General features: G+C 30.5%; 1 protein-coding gene across 1 annotated transcript in view; it reads left to right on the forward strand.

Moving 5' to 3' along the window:
* The window catches only part of Suv3 (Suv3 RNA helicase), a 65,372-nt gene that overhangs the window by 25,001 nt on the left and 18,883 nt on the right, over positions 1-21,488 (forward strand). Inside the window, exons 8-10 of the mRNA XM_075368131.1 lie at positions 2,611-2,752; positions 4,098-4,256; positions 18,856-19,035. Of these exons, the coding sequence (XP_075224246.1) occupies positions 2,611-2,752; positions 4,098-4,256; positions 18,856-19,035 (481 nt within the window). The remainder of the gene's footprint in view (positions 1-2,610; positions 2,753-4,097; positions 4,257-18,855; positions 19,036-21,488) is intronic.

Here is a 21,488-nt window from a genome sequence, read left to right on the forward strand (position 1 = left end):
ATAATATTGAGATAAGACATATCATTCCTTAATTTTTCATGAAAGTACTTTTACAGGATCCCGCACCCTCAGTCATGACTAAAATAATTCCAAAAGGAATTATTCAATTTTGTCTAGTACATTTTTGTTCTGCTGTCCAATAGGAATTTGTGTATTTGTTCATAATAAATATCATGTTATAATAGAATTAATAAAATAAATTTAATGTTATAATAGAATTTAATAAGAACTGAAGATGTGAGATCCTGTGAAAATCGATTATTGGAAATTAATATGGTAAGTCTAACTATTCTGTTTAGATGTTTTCTATTTCCTATTCTGTTTCTATTTATGTGTTTTGGTGGTTTATATTTCATTTAATAATGTGAGGTTTGATAGAAAAAATATACAGAATTTTTTAATTTTCTGTGCCATATAAGTCCAATTGTCATAATATTTGTTGTTTCCCTAATATAAATTTACATTGGTAGTCATATTGTAAGCTTAGTTTATTGTTGGCTTCCAAAAAGGCTACATGTGTTTTTGTATGGTCAGCAGTTTTTAACTCGTGGAAAAAATGGAACAAAGAATTTGCATTAAACTCTGTTTTAAGAATAGAATGTGCAGCCTCACATTGGAAGTGTTGAATAAAAAAAGGCAAAACAAACATGTCTGTCTTTTTATTTGTATATTATAGATGATTTGTAGGCTTTTAGTGATTCTTCTATGAATAGAATAAGCGTTTACAAGTGGTGTAAATGTTTCCAAGAGAACCGTGAACACGACAAGCGTCCTGGATGTCCTAGCGCATCAATGACCAATGACAATGTAAAAGTGAAGAAAATTATTATAGACAATCTACCCTTACAGCCATGTTTCATCACCAGTTAAGACCCATTTGAGCAGTTCTGATCGCTTCATTCAACAACTCCTGAGCAGTGTTCATTCATCACTGCTTTCGATCGAAATTCAACAATTTTGGAACAAATTTTGCTGCCACATGTTTCATGACCAGAACATCCGAAAATGCTTGGCATGAGCCAAATGATATGCCGACATCAGCAAACTCTCTGTTTGTCTTATCATAGTGATAAGACGATTGTCTAATCACCATCAGAGAGTTTTATTGTATGTGTGCATATACTTGCGTGCGTGCATGTGTTTTAACACAAGTTGATGCTTCAGAATGCAATCTGATCAAAAATTCATGTTTACTTGTCGATGCTGTCAGTTAGCTCCAAACTGTTGACTGTATCAGAAATTATTTTTCTGTAGCACTTCATTGACCATGGCAATTGTTAGTCTCGCTGATTACAAGGTGTGATCATTAATTCATTTGTTAAATGTAAAAAACTTTTGTCCAGCTGAAACTCATCAATAGTTATGGTGTATGATGGTTTGATAAAGAAGGAAATGTTCAATAAAAGGAGAAGAAATGTTTATGATGAACTAAGCAGTTCTTCGTAATGTCTGTTGGCCATCATCGAATAATTGAAAACTGCTGTCGATGCACACATTTGGCTAATGTTATCCAATTGTGGCACTACCAACACAAAAAAAGTCAAGTAAAATTTATACTTCACCTTTGTTTTCTTTTATGTTTCTTGTTTTATGTTAACAAAATTTTTGGTAAACACCTTCATTACTAGAAGATTTGTTTGAGGTGAATCCCAAGAATACTGATATCAGAGTGCAAACTGAAGAGAACTTCTTGAAGATTTCTTGAATGTTATCATACAGAAGGGAATGAATCTTGGATCTGGCTTGTGATCCAAGATATGAAACATGGGTGTTTGACAATAAACCTAAAACTGAATGGCAGTCATTTGAATGGTCCCACTCACATTGTTTGATCAAACCGAAAAATGTCAAATAGCAATCTTGAACCATGAAAGTCATTTAAAAAGTAATTTTTTTGTGACTGGAAAGGGATTCTTTGGTCTGATTATTTGCCTTGAGGGGAATCCATCAATACAGAAAGTTACTGTGAAACTTTAAAAAAGTTACAACGCTCATCAGCATGGGTTGCTTAATAATGGAATGTCTCCTCCATGAGAACACATGTCCACACATTGCTTAAAACTTGGTGGTACAGTTGCAAACATTTTGATGGAAGGTATTTGACCATCTTCTGTTCAGTCTATATCTGATGCTGTCTGGCTGATTTATTTCAAAAATAAAAGTTATTTTCATCTCAAAAATTCCTTTAATTTCCTAAACTAAAAAAAACTTTTGAATGAAAAATGCATACGAACTAATGATGATGTCAACCAAACTGTCACTGACTATCAAGAAACACTCAGCAGAGTTCTTCAAAGCGGAGATCTTCAAGCTCTTGTCCAGATTTCAAAAAATGCTTACGTGTTTTAATGCTGGATTATATTGCCAAATATTTTAAAACATATTCTTATTATAAAATCAAGGATTTTAGGTTACATAAATTATTAACAGTTTATGACAAAACAATTCTTAAAAATGGTTCTTGTGCAAAGAAAGGGTGTAAAAACCTTTTACATCCTTATTTATTTCTTCAAAGGTTTTACACCTTTATTTCTTAAAAGTGAATCTGTAAAAAATTATAAATATTTCTCGGTTTTTTTATTTATTTAAATTGTTGATTTTGTTTTTAAGGAGTATACGTAGAGTAATATTTTATTCTTTAATCAAGCCAACTATGAATGACAAAGGTGAAAAGGAAATGGATCTTATTTCTATCTCTCAAGCATTACAGATAGCTGGACGAGCTGGACGTTATAACACTCAGTTTGAAACAGTCAGTATTGTTTAAAATTTAATTGCTTTTTATAAATATATCATTAATTCTAAACATCAGCTTTAGTAGAATTTCTCATATCGTGAAGTTTTGTAACTTTTAAAGGTTGGGGTCTCTCTCTTCTCTCTCTCTCTCTCTCTCTCTCTAGGATAAGAACATTTTTTTACAATCTCAGTATATGCCTAGAGATTCTACACAGTGGTGTATGATACCCCACTCTGTGCCACTTCCAACTGCACTACAAATTTCTTTGTTCTTGGAAGCATAAAATTAACATGACATAATTCATAGCAAAGACTTGGAAAAATGTAAAATAATGTAATTATCAGGTTGCACCAGTAATTTTATGTTATGAGAAAGTGATGGAGGGATACAATAACTCACATTATCTCAAAAGTGATCTGTAGATTTATTAGTTTATTTATTAAATTATCTTCAGATTTATTTAAACCATTTTTATTAACTTTTCATGGTTACGATTGGTGTAACAGAATTTATTATTTAAATTATTCTGGGTGTATAATATTTGGAATCAGTTAAATCATTGTTATTAATTTATATGTTGTTTTTCTTTCTGATTTCTTCAGTACTGATTTAAAATTATTTTAAAACTTTTCCAGAGCCTTAATTAAAATGTATTTTAAATTACCTATTGATATTTTAATTTTGAAAATCCATAATTGTTATTATTATTTTTATTTACTATTTTAATGATTATGACTATCATTTAATAGAAAAAAAAGATTAACTCCTTAGAAATTATTTTTCTTAATTTCTTTGTTTTGCTTCCAAATACTGACATTACTTTATGTTAAATATTGTTTTTGTCAGTTATACTTTCCTTAATCAATGTTGGCATTCTCAATGCAGTCTTTCTGAGAAATTTTATTTTTTTATCTATTATATTAAATTTAAGAAAAAGAATTCTTAAATGTAACTGAAAGCAATAAGTATGAAAAACTTGCTTATAAAGTGTTGAATATGAACTTGGGAGATTTGTCATCCCTGGTCATCTAAAGGTGATTCAGTCCCTCCCTGTTCACTATAATAATAGTAGTAATAGACTAATAATAACAATAATCTAAGGAAAATAATATTATTTATAGAATTTCTTAAGAAAAAAATTTTTAAATAAAATTTTCATATTTTGAATTCTTATTTCCCTGTTCATCAGCTCCAGGCAGTCTGTGGTAGTCTAACCTTTGGACAAGTTGAATGTATATTTGTGAAATTTTAGTATCTGAATTTTTTCATTTTTTTTCCATTAATCTTATTAATTTATTTAAAAAATTAATAGACTATTATTGTTATTTATATTTATTAAAAATTATCTTATCTTCTGTAGGGTTATGTGACAACATTTAAAGCTGAAGATCTTCCAACTTTGCGTGGTTTAATAGGAAAACAACCAGAACTGATTACTCAAGCAGGACTTCATCCTACAGCTGAACAGATTGAAATGTATGCATATCATCTACCAAATTCTACCCTCTCTAACCTTATGGCAAGTGCTTTTGTTTATTTTATTATCAATTTAATTTTTAATCTGTTGGTAGAAGTTAGGTTTTTTATTGTTGATTACAATAGTCTACAAGAGTTTTGTTACACAGATAATCTTGGCTTATTCTTGTATGTTTGTTTGATACTGAATCTAAATGTGATCTCAAAATTTTTCTTAAGAGCTTCTTTTCTTGTACTAGTCACTCATAAAAAATGAAGATTGTTAAACAGTTATTTTCTCTGTTGTGACTGAAAATTTATAAAAACTTGTTGTGAGTAATGTTTTTATATTAATAATGAACCTCTGAAATGGCTGAGAGTAGAATAATTTGGAGGAGTGACCAGTATGACTAATGTGGTATTACATCATAGAACGACATCAGTCCTGTTTACTATCCCACTCCTTCTAGTAAAAATAGATCTATCACAGTAATATGATTAAATTAATAACTTTTATTAATGTTGATCGTAATTGATATCATTTCAATTAGTATTTTTGCTGTGGAATAACCGAGATCAGAGAATCAGTTTAGTTCTGGCTTTCATGTAAATCATTGTGAATTTGGTCTTTCGTTTTATTTGTCTATTTCTATTAGAGGTGTGTTTCAGACTTATTGTAGTTAGTAATTTATATAATAATGTCTCATAATTGTATAAATCATCCTGACAGTCTTTGCTATGTGTAAGGCAAGTTATCATTTAGATCTCAAAGAAGAAATATTATTACTCCTTTGGTTAAAAAATCATGTGCGCTCTATTTTTGGTGTAAAATAGATCAGGATAAGCTTTGGTCCTCTCATATCTGCTCTATTTTTTGTGCAACATTACTTACTAAGCAGCTGATTATGTGGGAAACCGCCACACAAGCCTTTTGGTATTCCTATGATATGGAGAGGCCTTAAGACCTAAGGATTTTTGAATCTCAAAATCAAAGGCTTCTCAAGTAAATTCAAGAAATTTTTTTGCATATTCTAGTCTTATCGTAAACCCTAATCCGTAAGACCTATTTAGCTATAAGATCTATTTCACACAGTGAAGAGTTTGAGAAACATGAGTTTAGAAGAAAATGTTGAAGATGAAAAAGGCTATGGTGATTTAGAAACTAATGAAAAAGAAAAGGATCCAGATATCTAGATAGGATCCAGATAGTGAGAGCACTGAACCTCACAAAATTATTCAAGCAGAACTTAATGATCTGGTTTTTAATCTTAATTTGTTTAAAATGCAAAGTTACTGGCTTCATAGTTAAAAGGTTGCAACCTACTCGAAAATGTCACTAAAATATGGTTTTTTTTCGTGTTAGGCAGCAAGAATTTCAGCGGCTGTTTTCCTTACAAGGTAATGTAGTGTAACACAATGATGTATATTCTTTACTGGATGTACTAGGTCAGCAACACAATTCTATGGAATTAAGATTGTTTATAAATTTCTCTAAAATGAGTTTGTAAGCCATTCTCCTTTACAATGAAAATGAGAAACCATCAATTCCTCTGGCTTATGCAGCACAAATAAAGGAGATGTGTGACAATATGAATTTTTACTGATGGTGATGATGATACATTATGAAAAGTATTCTTGGCATATATGTGGAGACAGGAAAAAACTACTATAATATAAAAGACTGGGTGAAGAGAGCAGCACTCATAGCTGGGCAGAAAAATGTTATTTCTCAAGCTATTGTGAATTTGAAGAATGTGTATCTTCCACCGTTACACGTAAAACTTGGTTTGATAAAAAAATTTTGTCAAAGAATGACTATTAATGGCCAAGTTTTTTTATAAATTAAGAGCAAGTTTTTCAGGATCAGTGAGGCAAACATCAGTAGGCCACAGGCACATAAGCTAATGAAGGATGCAGACTTTGAGAGCCATCTGAATGAATTTGAGAAAGTATGGGTATCCTTTTAAAATATTGTTAAATCATTCTTATGCAAATAGAAGGCTGAGAATTATTTAGAATTGATGAGTAAACTTCTTAAAAACCATAAAAAAACTGGGATCCAGTATGTCTAAAAATACATGTTGCATTCACATTTGGACTATTTTTCACCTAACCTTGGTGATATAAGTAATGAGCATGGTGAATGCTTTCATTGGGATATATCAGTGATGGAAATAAGCTATTAGAGAAAATGGACCTGATTATGCTTGCCAATTTTTGCTTTAGACTGAAAAGGGATGTAAGAAAAGAAAAGCAGTTATTAGCTTACCTAATATGTGATTTTCTTTGGTAATATCATATTACAAAAGAATCAGATTTTTATTAAATTTGTGTTACTAAAACCCTTCCCCTCCATTCAATTTTAGTTTGCAGACTTAAAATACAATGGAGAAAATACTACAGAATACAACTTGTTGAGTCTATGTAACGGAAAAATTATTTTTTTGTAGACTAATAGTTTATGGTAAACTATTAATTTTTTACCATTATTATGTATAATTGAATCTTATTCTGCTTAGCTGAATTAGTATTTAGTTTATTTTTTACTGCTAAGATTAAATACATGATTTAAAATAAAAATTTAGATTTCCCAAATAATTAGACCACAGTCTTTTATAGTATTGCCTGAAAATTTTTAATAATACTTTTATATACAGTTGGCTGCATTAGGCTTGTCATCTGTGTTGTTGGAGAAGAAGTCTGTATACTACAGTCATCAAGCTAGATTGAGTTTGGTGCTATATTATATCACCTTTAAGGCTTGTGTTTTTTTAAAAATATTTTTATCTTTATTTTGTCAATTGATGTTAGTTGCAAAACAGATACTAAATGACTTGTTAAATATTCTTGATTCACCAATAGTTTACTGTATGGAAAATGATTACTGACATTGTGTAAAAGTTTTTATTTTACTAAAATGACTGGAGGTCTTGATTTGCAGTATGTTTGACTAACACATTAACTGTGTTAGTCAAACATACTTTTTTTACATAAAAAAAAGTAACTGTGAAATAGATTTTTTATCTGGTTTTTATTACTTTTTTAATTTATGTTATTATTGTTTATTATATTTTCAATTAATAGAGTCTGTGACAGGGTGTATATGCAATTTCTTTTGTATGATTCAGGTTTTGAGTTACCTGCCTTATTTAGAAATTTGCTCTAAATAACATACAATACTACCCTTATTATTATTCACATGAATATGTTTTATGTTAAATAAATATAAAAACAATTTCTTGTAATAATTTTATTGTACATCAAGTGCAGTTATAGGTAACCTGATATGAGTTATAAGTCACTCCTGAAAATGGCATAAGCGTTTTTAAGAGTGACAAAATCCCATGTCAGGCCCTCTAAAGAAAATGATGAGTGAAGTAGTTTCATGTTGTTTTTTTTTTAATTTAGCTGAATATACTCTTGAATATCCACATTCCAAGCCAATGAAATGCAAACGGTACTCAGCCCTGCAAGTGACAGTTTCACTCAGTCCACTGGCTCCTTTTTTACCTTTGGACTTTACATACATCACATCAATAAGAAAGATTGGGATGATAGTATAATGCATCAAACTTAGCTCAGCTGTTGTAAAGCAGTAGTAGGAGGTCTGTCTGCCTCTCCATGGTAGACCAGACCGGAGTCCATAATGAAACCAAGTCTGGGGTGTGAACTGAAGTTGAGTACACTAAGGGAACTAGGAATACTTCATTGTTGGGAACAACATTTTTGGCGGTATGTTATTTATTATTCAATTACCTCGAATCTGTGAGACATTTACACACAAATAGACTATATAAAATGCAGAACTAAGCGTAGGGTTTGAGCTTCCATGAACTCAGTTAGCTAGTTCAGAGGGCAACGATGTAGGACATTCAAGTTGTCCGGAAGAAGCATGCAGCGAAGGCAAAGGCTGAGATTATAAATCACTGATGTAAATTTCTACCAAGGCGTATACATCAGCATCCCAACAAGGCCTAGCTTATTAATATGAGATATAAAAAGTTAGAGGGCAAAAAACAATACCTGTTGTCTAAACCCATCAGGGCTAAGAATGTTGGTGGGGGGGGGGGGGGGTTGGTGTGGCGACCGGAAGCATTACAAGGGGCGTGTCTTCCCCTATGAGGTTGGGATTGTAAAGCAATGCAATATTTTATATTCTGCTTCAACTCAGTTGGAGACATCTCTTTTACATTTTTAAAAAATATTTGTTACTGTAAACTATTTTTTTTTTTTGCCTTCAATCATTTGACTGGTTTGATGCAGCTCTTCAAGATTCCCTATCTAGTGCTAGTTGTTTCATTTCGGTATACTCCCTACATCCTACATCCCTAACAATTTGTCTTACACATTCCAAATGTTGCCTGCCTGCACAATTTTTTCCTTCTGCTTGTACCTTCAATATTAAAGCGACTATTCCAGGATGCCTTAATATGTGGCCTATAAGTCTGTCTCTTCTTTTAACTATATTTTTCCAAATGCATCTTTCTTCATTGATTTGCCGCAACACCTCTTCATTTGTCACTTTATCCACCCATCTGATTTTTAACATTCTCCTACAGTACCACATATCAAAAGCTTCTAATCTTTTCATCTCAGGTACTCCGATCGTCCAAGTTTCACTTCCATATAAACTACGCTCCTAACGTATACTTTCAAAAATCTTTTCCTGATGTTTACATAAATTTTTGATGAAAACAAATTGTATTTCTGACTGAAGGCTCGTTTCACCTGTGCTATTCGGTATTTTATATTGCTCCTGCTTTGTCAATCTTTTTCGGGAAGTAATTCTATTTCCCAAATCACAAAATTCATCTACTTCCATAATATTTTCTCTGCCTATTTTTACATTCAGTGATCCATCTTCGTTATTTCTACTACATTTCATTACTTTTGTTTTGTTTATTTTCATGCGGTAATTCTTGCGTAGGACTTTATCCACGCCGTTCATTGTTCTTTCTAAATCCTTTTTACTCTCAGCTAGAATTACTATATCATCAGCAAATTGTAGCATCTTTATCTTTTCACCTTGAACTGTTACTTCAGATCTAAATTGTTCTTTAACATCATTAAATGCTAGTTCTATGTAAAGATTAAAAAGTAATGAGGATAGGGAACTTCCTTGTCAGATTCCCATTCTTATTACGGCTTCTTTTTTATGTTCTTCAATTATTACTGTTGATGTTTGGTTCCTGTAAATGTTAGCAATCGTTCTTCTATCTCTGTATTTGAATCCTATTTTTTTTAAACTGCTGAACGTTTTATTCCAGTCTACATCTATAAATGCCAAGTATATTGGTTTGTTTTCTTTTATCTTCCTTCTACTATTAATCTGAGCCCTAAAATTGCTTCTCTTGTCCCTATACTTTTCCTGAAACCAAATTGGTCTTCTCCTAACACTTCTTCCACTCTCCTCTCAATTCTTCTGTACAGAATTATAGTTAAGATTTTTGATGCATGGCTAGTTAAGCTAATTGTTCTGTATTCTTCACATTTATCTGCTCCTGCTTTCTTTAGTATCATAACTATAACACTCTTTTTGAAATTTGACTGAAATTCCCTTTTTCGTAAATATTACATACCAATTTGCATAATCTATCAACCTCTTCCTCACCTGCATTGTACAGTAATTCTACAGGTATTCCATCTATTCCAGGAGCCTTTCTGCCATTCAAACCTTTTAATGCTCTCTTAAATTCAGATCTCAGTATTGTTTCTCTGCTTTCATCCTCTTTGGCTTCCTCTTCTTCCTCTATAATACCATTTTCTAATTCATTTCTTCCATATAACTCTTCAATATATTCCACCCACCTATCAACTTTGCCTTTCATATTATAAATCGGTGTTCCATCTTGTTTAACACACTAGATTTTAAATTATGTACCCCAAAATTTTTTTTAACTTTCCTATATGCTCCGTCTATTTTAACCAATGATCATTTCTCTTTCCACTTCTGAACACTTTACTTTCATCCACTCTTCTTTTGATAGTTTGCACTTCCTGTTTATAGTATTTGTTAATTGTCAATAGTTCCTTTTACTTTCTTCATCACTAGCATTGTTATATTTTCTACTTTCATCCATCAGCTGCAATATGTCATCTGAAATCCAAGGTTTTCTGTCAGTTCTCTTTGTTCCGCCTAAGTTTACTTCTGCTGATTTAAGAATTTCCTTTTTAACATTCTCCCATTCTTCTTCTACATTTTCTACCTTATCTTTTTTACTCAGACTCTTGCGATGTCCTCCTTAAAGCTTCCTCAAGCTTCTCTAAATTCCACCTTTTCTTAGGTTTTTAAACCCCAATCTACATTTCATTATCACTAAATTATGGTTGCTATCAATGTCTGCTCCAGGGTAAGCTTTGGAGTCGACGAGTTTATTTCTAAATCTTTGCTTAACCATGATATAATCTATCTGATACCTTGCAGTATCACCACCTGGCTTTTTTCATCTGTGTATTCTTCTATTATGATTTTTAAACTGGGTGTTGGCAATTACTAAATTATACTTCGTGCAAAACTCTATAAGTTGGTCTCCTCTTTCATTATCTTTGCCTGGCCCATATTCACCCACTATATTTCCTTCCTTGCCTTTTCCAATTCTTGCATTCCAATCTCCAACTGTTATTAAATTTTCATCTAGTTTACCTCCGGAATATTTTACCAAGGGAGGTGTCTTGGTCTATAACATCTTTGTTATATGAAAATGTAGAGAGCTACATTTTCTTAGAAAAAAAGCAGCTGTAGTTTTCCATTGCTTACAGCTGCGCAGTACTTAGAGGATTGAGAGATGTTGAAATGGCCGTTTAAGTCGTCCTGACATATGCCCTTAACAACTTCTGAAAGTGCTGCTGTCCTCTTTCAGGAATCATTCCTTAGTCTGGCTCTACAGATACGTCTCAAATATGGTTGCACCTTCAGTCCAGCTACTCTGTATCACTGAGCACTCAAGCTCCTCACCAACAGCAGGGTCTCATGATTCATAGAGGGAGATGTAAACTATAAAGGAGGTTATAAACTATAACCTATGTATAGGAGTGACCTAGATAAATGTTTGCTGGACTAAGTTTGCTAGATAAAGGTTTTCTTACTTGTTGTGCTGTAACAAAACAAATTAGTAAAAGCTTGTTTTAAATGAAAATGGAAAGGGTCTTTTCATTTATCAACTACATTTACACAAATTATTCTTTGATTTAGAAAATTTTTAATGGCATAAAAGTTTCAGACTAGAAAAAAGTAAACAAGAAGTATTTTGAGAAAAAGCTGATTAGAAAATGATTATTTTTTATAAGTAAAATTATTAATAAATTTAAATGATCTTTAAGTAACAAGTAACAATACTTAAAATCAATTATTGTAATTCAGTTATGTAAAAAAGAAAAATAAGGTGAGGACAATAATGGGTCTAGTTTATATTATGCGACAAAAAAGGGGAATACTATTTAAAAGTATTGTTAATAATAACCTAAGTACATGAGTGATCTAGATAAAGGTTTGTTGGACTAAGATTTTCTAGATAAAGATTTGCTTGATTGTTATGCTGTAACAAATAAACAGATTAGTAAAAGCTTGTTTCAAATATAATGTGGAAAGAATCTTTTCGTTTATCTATCTATATAGATGATTTTATTAAGTGATTCAATTTAATTGAATAAACGAAAATGATCAAATACTCATCCTTGAATGAAAATAGGAACAAAATAATAATAATAAAATTAAAAATTGGAAAGAAGTAATTGTAATTAACTTGTTTTTATAACTTGGAACACACAGAGAAGGTAACCTTACCGTGACTTGGTTTATGCGTTATAGACAGTTGCATTGTGTTATATATGTGAGCAAGTTGAAATGAATTTCATTTTTTTTTGGTTGAAAGTATTGTAATTAAGAGATAGAATCAAAACTTTTCAAGAGCACAGTGTTTTGCATTTTCCACAGAAATGTAGTAATGGTCATAAAATGCTATAATTGTCTAATAATCAGTGATGGAGCTGTAAAAAAAAAAACACAGTACCATGAATATAAACAGTTATGGCAGATTACATATCTATCAAAGTCAAAACTCCCATTTTATAAAATATTATTTTTTTTTTTTACTGCTGGAGTCAAAATAGACTACATAAAATTTTGCAAAAAGGACCTTAAAATTAATGCATCTACACAGCAGTAGATTGGAACAATTATATGCATGAGATGAGAGTTGATTACTTGTTGAAAAATCCAATTCAAATTGGTGGCCCTGGCACAGTAGAAAATACAATAGAGATTTTTCCATAGAAAAAAATCGTGTTGGCCATCAACTTCTTGAACAGGTGGGTCTTTGATGGCTTGTAGGGAAAGTAGAAATAATTTTTTGATGGCTGTTGATAATTGGTTGGCTGAACAAAGGCTTGCTAGAAAACAAGAAAAAAAAATGCAGAAAGTCGGGTCAAAATGGAAAATGACCATCCAAAGACATTTAAACTAATATTGAATTTATATAGGAGTGGTTATCTTCATTTGGCAGTTTATTTTACCTGGTAATATTGAACTATGATAATAGTGGATAAGTGGAAGGCCTACAGTCAATTGCAAAACATAAATTACAAACATAAACCAGTGACATGTACAGTTTTGTTGACCTTGAAACGGAAGCACATATGCAAACAATAGAAAGCGCGTGGAGACTGGCAAAAAACTGTAAAAAAGTGCCATGCGACCATTGGACATTGATTGACTCATACTTCTGCGAGTTTATGTAGCATTGACTACATATGGGCAGGGATAGTTCTTGGTCTTTTTAATTCCTTTTGAGACAGACAGATAACCAAAAAGATCCTTTAGACATTATAAAATAATTGCACAACCATTAATTGTAATTTTTTATTACTTATTTCAATTTATGTATATCTTCAATAAAAAAATGCAGAAAGTCCAGAATTTAGGTCAAACTGGAGAATGACCTCATCCAAATACATTTAAACTAATATTGAATTTATATAAGAGTGGTTATAATAAAAGGTTGGCTGTCAGTTTGGTGAATAAGTAAACAGAGACTCACACATTAGGCATGGGACCATTGACTAATTTCTTTGAGTAATTAGTTGGCGACTAATTTCTATAATCGATTACTTTGATTAATATTAGTTGGACTGACTAATATGAGACAAAGTAGTTGTATGGAGTATTGTTAGTTGAAGACTTTATTCTTCGACTAATATTAATTGTTAGTTGGGAAAAAGTAAATAATAAATAAGGCGCACCCATATGCAACTCAGATGACGCCAGCTTTGTCCATCATTGTGCAATTAATTATAAATAAATAATTCTTTCACAGTTTCTATAATTTGTATTTGTTGAACGATAATAATCTTCTGTAATTACTTAAAAAACTGAATTCTTATTTTATTATTTTATAATTATTTTTCGATATAGTTTATTAGGTCCAGTGCATAAGTAAAGCAATTTTGTTTTTCATAATTATAAGTTAGTTGGTCTGCTCTGTTATAGTTGTTCATGAGTTGCTGGCCGTCCCATTACATTTTTATATATAAATGACCTGGTATTTGGAATTTTTTTGAGAACAATTCTCCAATAACAGCAATATGTAAAGTATGTAAAAAAGAACTCAAAAGATCCAATAATACCTTAAATTTAAGAGAACACTTAAAGTGAAAACACTTAGGAGTATAAGAAACTGGGATTGTACCACTACATACCTGAGCTGATCTTGAAATCATGGAATGTTTTGATTCTATGGGAAAAAAAGGCTATCTGATTCAGCTGTTCAGAAAAAACCCTCAAAGATTGAATGTAGCAAGGATAATAAGATGTCTATGGCATCCACATCGACTTCTGTTTCTCTTCTGTTGTTTTTGCAATCTTCCATATTTTCTTAACATTTAACCCTGCTGTTTCTACAATATAAATCTAAAGATTTGTCTATAAAGAAAGTTAATAAAATTGATAATTTAGTGGTAGAAATGATTTTCAGAGATTTACAGCCCCTGTCTGTTGAAGATAAAGGGTTAAAAAATTGTTACACGAACTCGAGCCGCGCTACATCTTGCCAAGCAGGAAAAAATTAATGAATTCTATTATGCCAAACATATATAAAAATGCAAAATCAATGGTTAAAAACATATTAGGTAAAATTTCTTATTTCTTTATAACAACGGAAGTATGGACATCAAGAAATATGGTTTCTATTGTGACCGTAACTAGTTATTTTTTTAAACTACTATGGAGTGAGTTAATGTCCTTTGTTTTATGTACAACACAATTGGAAGAAAATCATACAGGGTAGTATTTGGCTGAAAAATTAGAAGAGGTTTTCCTCGAATGGAATATTAGTAATAAAATTGTGGCAGTAATTTCGGATGGGGACGCTAACATGAAATGTGCCATAAAAATGTTAGGTTTCCCTAACATTCTTTATGTAGCTCATATGCTTAATCTAGTAGTAAATGATGTGAGGGGCTACCAGATTTAATTAAAACATGTGGAAATATTGTATTGAATTTCAGGCATAGTGTAGTTGCAGCTGATAAATTAAGACTAGTACAGTCACAAATGGTGAAAAAAGAATTAAAATTAAAATTTGACATTGTTACAAGTTAGAATTCATCGCTTGTGATGTTGGGAAGGTTAATACATCTGAAGGAAAACCCTGTAAGCTCCATTGCTGAAAAATCTACAATCTGTAACAAATGTTCAATGGGATATTTTAACTGAATGTGAAAATTTACTTAAAATATTCGAGCTTATTTCAATAGAAATATTTGCTGAAAATTATTCCATCTTATCAAAAATTATTACTCTTGTTGGAGGAATTGTGCATACAGTTAATCAGAAAACTGGGACTTTTTCCATAGGTGAAAAATTAAAAAAGGTTTAGTTTCTGGGATTAGCAACCTCTTGGAAAACGTGGAAAAAAAGTAACTTCTAAACCCACAGTTAAAAAATCTGGTTTTGGGAATGACATCAACTTAAAAGATGGTAGATTCGTTGACAAATGAATTGTTTTTGCTATTAAAAGCAGATGGAAAACAGCAGCAGTCAACAGCTGAAGAACTGGGTAGAAAAAAATCTCAGTAAACAGCAAAAGACATTGGATTTATGGAATAATTTAGACAGTAAAGTTAAAGAAATTTCAAAAAGTGTGAATCTTCTAGCTGCTCTTTAATTACTCTGAGGCAATATTTTGAGCAATTGTATGAGGACAGGCGCAGGAGTTGTACAACATTTTGGATGAAATATAAAGTGATGTTCCGACCGTTGCTGATAATAACTACAAAATATTTAAACATTCCTGGAACCTCTGTACCGTCCAAACGTTTCCTCCAAAGTAGGCCAAATTCTCTCGGAGAGAAGAAGCAGGCTGAAACCATGCATATTTTTTTTAATAAAAATGTATAGTGACAAACAACTGTAGAAACACCTGTTTTCATGGTAATTTATCTGATAATTAAATTTTTCATGTTACTTGTTACATTTTAATATCATTTCTTCAATTTTTTTATTAGTAGTATGCGTACTATTCTTTCATACTACTATTTGTTTGGTTTAAGTATGGCACCATAATTTTTCAGTTAAATGTAAAAGATGAACTGTGAGTTAGAAAATCTAAATACATTGTAATTACTGACTTTTTAATTTAGTAGTGACTCAGTAGCAGACTATTTTTTATTATTAAAAATTGTGTTTAATGAAAGTGTTACCGTTCTTAATGGAAAAGGTCAGCAACGGAAAAATGCCAAACTGAGCAAGTAAATTAACAAGTGAGTTACAAATATTTGTTAATTTAACTGTAAATGTATAATATCTTTATAAAAGCTGAGAATTTGTTATATAGAAGTACAGTTTTGTGTAAATCATATGCCTATGTTTAGAATATTTTTGAAATACAAACATACTGCAAAATTTAAGTACTGGTACACATATGTAACTCATACTGTGAAATTAGGTATAATGATTATATCTTATGGTGGCATGGCTTGTTGAAAGGCTTTTTTTTTAATAAGTGTACTTGTTTACGCAGTATTGTTCATAGCTGGTGTATTTGTTAAAATGTGTGGTGGTGGTGGTGACTGTGAGTGGTGGGGAGATGGAAACATCATGATGGGCTACTGCAAGATATGTTTGATGAGGAATGAAACTGAAAGAAATGTTTCTACTTCTATAGCAGTTAATGTTTTCGACTAATGACTAATTTGTAATTCAGTGTAAAAGCAGTGTATTTGATCTACTAATATTGTTAGATACTAATATTGTTGATCTACTAATAATTTTAGTTGAACTACAACAATGACTATCATACATAATAAGTTATTTGTGTCCAACATGTTAAGAGAACTATGTAAACTGACATTAATGGTGTTTATTTTTTCTGTTAGAGCATTGAATAGTGTCTGTTAGAGCATTGAATAGTTTTATTTTTATTTATTATTTATTTATTTACAATTTAAAACTTACATGATCATCCGTCAGACCTAAGTCTGTCGACAGATATACTAAAGAATTATTATTACATTATTAAGTGTTTAATGCAATAACCAATTTTATGTAACAACTAAAGATATTATTAGTTTTATAATAGTTATAATAGTAGTACAATTATAAAAATTAATTTAAAAAATTAAACTATATATTTAAAAACTAATGAACAAATTATTTCTTTAATATTTGTTATGTATTAGATTTAGTAACTAAAACTATATTCATGAAATTTCAGTTAGAACATAATAGTTAGAGCATTGAACTTGAGGTTTTATCTTGGAAATTTATTGGAAATGAATTCTAATGTGCTGATAAAAGAGTTATTCCTGAATATTTCCTGACATTTATTTGCTGAATAGATTTACATAAAGGTAAAACTAGTATTAAAAACCAGCTTCTACAATACCATGGAAAAGCAGCGCATAAACTCTTTTCTTAAGTCAGAATTCCCAAAACAAGAATTTTGGGAACAGTTTTTAAAATTATTATCTTACAAAATTGATGTTAGAACTTAAGGAATTGGATAAAGCTTAAGTGGTTTCATTTATACAAATTAAGCATACAGTATTAGATAATGTTTATTTCAGATAGATCATAAATTTTATTGAAGCAGGCAACATCCAAGTGGGTATATTAAAGCACAGAATAGCCAAATTTAGAGCAGTATAAATTCACATATGTTTCATGAATCAATTTCATTTCACCAGATTTTTTGTGCTGTTTCATAGAACATTGACTGGGTTTTTAAATAATGTTTTAAGCATGTTTACTAAAACGTTGCAGGTTACCCCAGGCCTTGAAAGTCAGGAAAATTGTTGAAATTTGTAAAATCTTAGGGAAAACTTCAAAAGTTTTATTTAAGCAAAAAAATTACTAAAAGATCAAACTTATTAATGTTTGAAAAATATATTATCAATTCAAGAAAAGCAATCAACAGTTATATTTTTTACTAGTGTGAATGCTACAAATTAAGAGTTGCACTGCTTGGTTAAAAAATCCATTGAATCTAATTAAATCTTATTGAAATCTAATTGAATTGGACAGTGTTCTAGTGAAATCATATTCAATAATTTTTCAATAACATTCGTCTCGATTTAAATGGTTTCTTCAATCGGCAACCAATTAAATCCCATCAAATTTTATTCAAATTAGATAAAGGTCTATCCAGATCCGATTGAAATGAAATCAGTTGAATTCAATGGTTTTTTTTTAAGCAGGGCTGTGCAAATTTCAGATACGTATCAAACTGTATGCACAATAAATATTCATGCTGGTAATATATATGTATGTTATGGATGTGCAAGTGTTGGAAGTTTTCATGTTGATTTGAGTATTTAAAAATATTTTTACTGAGAAATATTTTAAGACTCGTGTATTCTCCATTCCCAGTTATTTTTGTGAATAAGATTAAATTATTTCTACTGTGAAATATATCATATTACATTGAGATTAATTTTGTATTGATGATATTGGAAAATGTCACCAGTGTTTGAATTTCCAGTTGAAAAATCATAATTTGTTATGAGCTATTTTGAACGTTGTTTGGAAAAAATATTGTTGGACTTCATCTATATCATGATTATTTTAGAATTAGAGAAAATTCTGAAAATAATCAGCGAGTCAGGGAAAATCACTTTCAAAATTTTGGGGGAACTGTACATTTTAACTAAATTTTTTGTCCTTTTAGAGTCTAATGATATATATTATTACTTGCTACAAGACTTCTGTAGTCATGCAGCAGCTGAAACTATGAGTTTTTCTAAGAAGTGTGGAAGTGTTGTTAACATTTTAGCTCCCATATGACATTACTAGACTTTTTTCTTTGAAGTTGGAAAAATATTGTGAATAATAATAATCCTGATATTGAAAATCAGAAAACCAAAATAAAAAAATGAAACTGAAATAATGACTGGCGCTACTTTACAAAAAGTATCCATTAATATAATCTTAAAAGGTGGAAGTTATCTAGGTGTAGATGGTGAATGTTTTCAACAATTGTTATAAAATTCTGCTTTGAAAATGGAAAAAAGTCATTTTTTAAAATTTAATCTAATCTGTAAAGTTAAATTAAATACATTTTTTATTATTTAGATTTTGTTATTGTATGACTTTTTGGTATTTTTTGTATAATAAATCTTTCCTACTCTAATCTCTATTTGAGATAATCTTTGATTGCTGTGTTTGTTCACAGGATATTTTTGTGACATTGTGTACAGTCGATGATTCATTATATTTCATGTGTAACACTGACGATTTTAAATTTCTGGCAGATATGATTCAGCATGTCCCTCTTCCATTAAGAGCACGGTATGTTTTTTGTTGTGCACCGATCAATCGCAGAATGCCATTTGTATGCTCAGTATTTTTAAAGGTTAGTATGAATATTATTTCCTTTTACCTAATGTTATCGACTGTACTTGATTACTTACGCTTTGAAAAATTATTTATTGGGTTACATGCAGTATTAAAATCTGTTTGTTTTTCATATCTTAAAAAAATAATTAATAAATTTTAATTATGAAGGCTATTACTCATTTGAAAAACATAAAATACACTTTGTAGTAACTAGTTGTAATAATTGTAGAAAACAGAAAATCACAAGCCAACTTCAGGTAAACATAAGTAATTTGAACTAGTCTGGTTTTGTATTTTATGCATTAAAACTAATGACTGAATTGAAAAAATGAACTAATAAATTACACTAGTTTTCAGGCATTATTTGCGTGTTTGAACTCCCTTGTAAAAGAAGTTTGCTGAATGAGAGCATGCTTTTACTTTTCATTACCGTTCAACTTTTGCAATACTTCAGGAGTCTATTTTCATTTTATCGTCAATATCACTTAACTGGTTTAATGCATTTCTCCATTCCCTCTGTGGTAAGCTTTTAATTTCAGTTACTTGTAATTATAAACATCTTGTGTTCTTTATTTACTCCATCCTTTGTCCTACAAAATATTTTAGACTTCTTTGCTTTATTTCCAAATTAAAATTAACTAACTCTAATAACTGTCACACTATTCTAGTGTATGAAAAATCTGCTTTAAGTTTGATTGAAAATCTGCTTAAAGATGATTAATTCACCATAAAAGCTTGATATGAAAATATGGAATGGACTTGTAGCATATGAAAAATGCCATGCCGGAGCAATTTGAACCTGGAACCTTCTGAATGAAAGGCTGAGGTCCTACCACTCGTCCATGGAGGTTGTTATTTACTTAGGCCTTTTTACTATCAATGAATCCATACCATTCACTATTTCTCTTTGCAAAAATTTTTAGTTTCAGCTAATGATAGTTGTTTGAAATGAGGTTGGGACTGTAAAGCAGTTGATCTAACAATTCTCAATTGAAACTGCCCAACTGTTGTGTAACCCGGTGTTTGGTGATGTAGATAACTACTATATCAGAAGGTTGGTAATATATTTTGTATTTTGAGTGGCTGGGTCTGTTTTATTGTCTTTGGTATTACATCTACAGTAATTGCGATGTTTCTAATTCATGAATCTAAATATTGGCAGAAGTGATGTATTCATGAACATGTTTTCAAGAATTTTGTTCACTAAGATTTTCTTAATGAAATGCTGAGACACGAGTGGTAGCATCTCGGCCTTTCATCCAGAGGTCCCATTTTCGAATCCTGGTCAGGCATGGAATTTTCACACACGCTACAAATCATTCATCAGAGGATGAAGATGAATGATAAGAATGCCTAACAATATTCGGAGGTTAAAAAAAAAATGAATGAATATAGATACTCTGATAGATTGTATCTGTTCCAACATTATATAGCAAATCTGTTTTTTTTTTGTTTTTTTTAAATAGGTCAAATTAACAGAAAACTTTTGATGTTTTATTAGTGATGTTTTAAATAAAGCAAATTGTGAATTTTTTTCATTCAGCAAAGCTTATGTAGGTTATTCAAATAAATGAGCAGTGTAATCTTTAAGAAATGGTTGAACATTGATGTAAGGTGATCAATATTCTGATAGAACGATTAATAGATGAAAAATGTTGTTAAAATAGTTCAAAATTTAGTTATGAAAGATTGATTTCACAATTCAAGACAATTGCTGATGTTATTGCAATTCTACATTGAAGATTCAGAACTTTGGATTTTAACAGATGATTTAATCATGCATGGATGGTACAAAATTTGTATCTAAGCTGCTTTTAACTGTGAAAAAGAGCTTTACACTGACAGGTTTATTATTTTATAGACAAAGATACAAAAGGAAGAGTACAAACAAACATACATAAATAAAAAACAAATTAAATTAACATGCACACAAAACAAAATTACAAACTGCAATGCTGCTCCCATGTTCACTCAACAAGAGTACTGAACTAATGAAGTGATGCCATTGGCCTACTGGTAGAGTGATGTCAAACCCTTTGGGGCAGTTTCTTGCTAACACAAATTATTTCAATAAAATTACTTACTATGTTTGTATGCACTTCTTAAACTTACAGTTTCTGAAATCTAATTTTTAACCTGAGTTCCCATTTAATATACATTGTGGATTTTTTATCCCCCACGTGGTTTGTTTTTTGTAGATTTGGTGAAGGTCTTGATAATGTATTACTATTATTATTTAACATCTAGGTACATTAAATATACAAGTAATTATTGAATTTTATTTGCATGTAAAAATTATCATAAAGAACAAAATAAGATAACTCCTTTAAGTATCACAGGTCTAACAGTACACATATTAATTATTAACTAGATTTTATTATTCGTGTGTACAGTTGATTAAGTAAAAATAGAGTATTATAGAATAAAAACAAATTCAGAAAAGATGCCTATATACATAATAGAAAGATA

This window comes from Lycorma delicatula, chromosome 1 (assembly GCF_047948215.1).
Source record: "Lycorma delicatula isolate Av1 chromosome 1, ASM4794821v1, whole genome shotgun sequence".
NCBI classification, from domain to species: domain Eukaryota; kingdom Metazoa; phylum Arthropoda; class Insecta; order Hemiptera; family Fulgoridae; genus Lycorma; species Lycorma delicatula.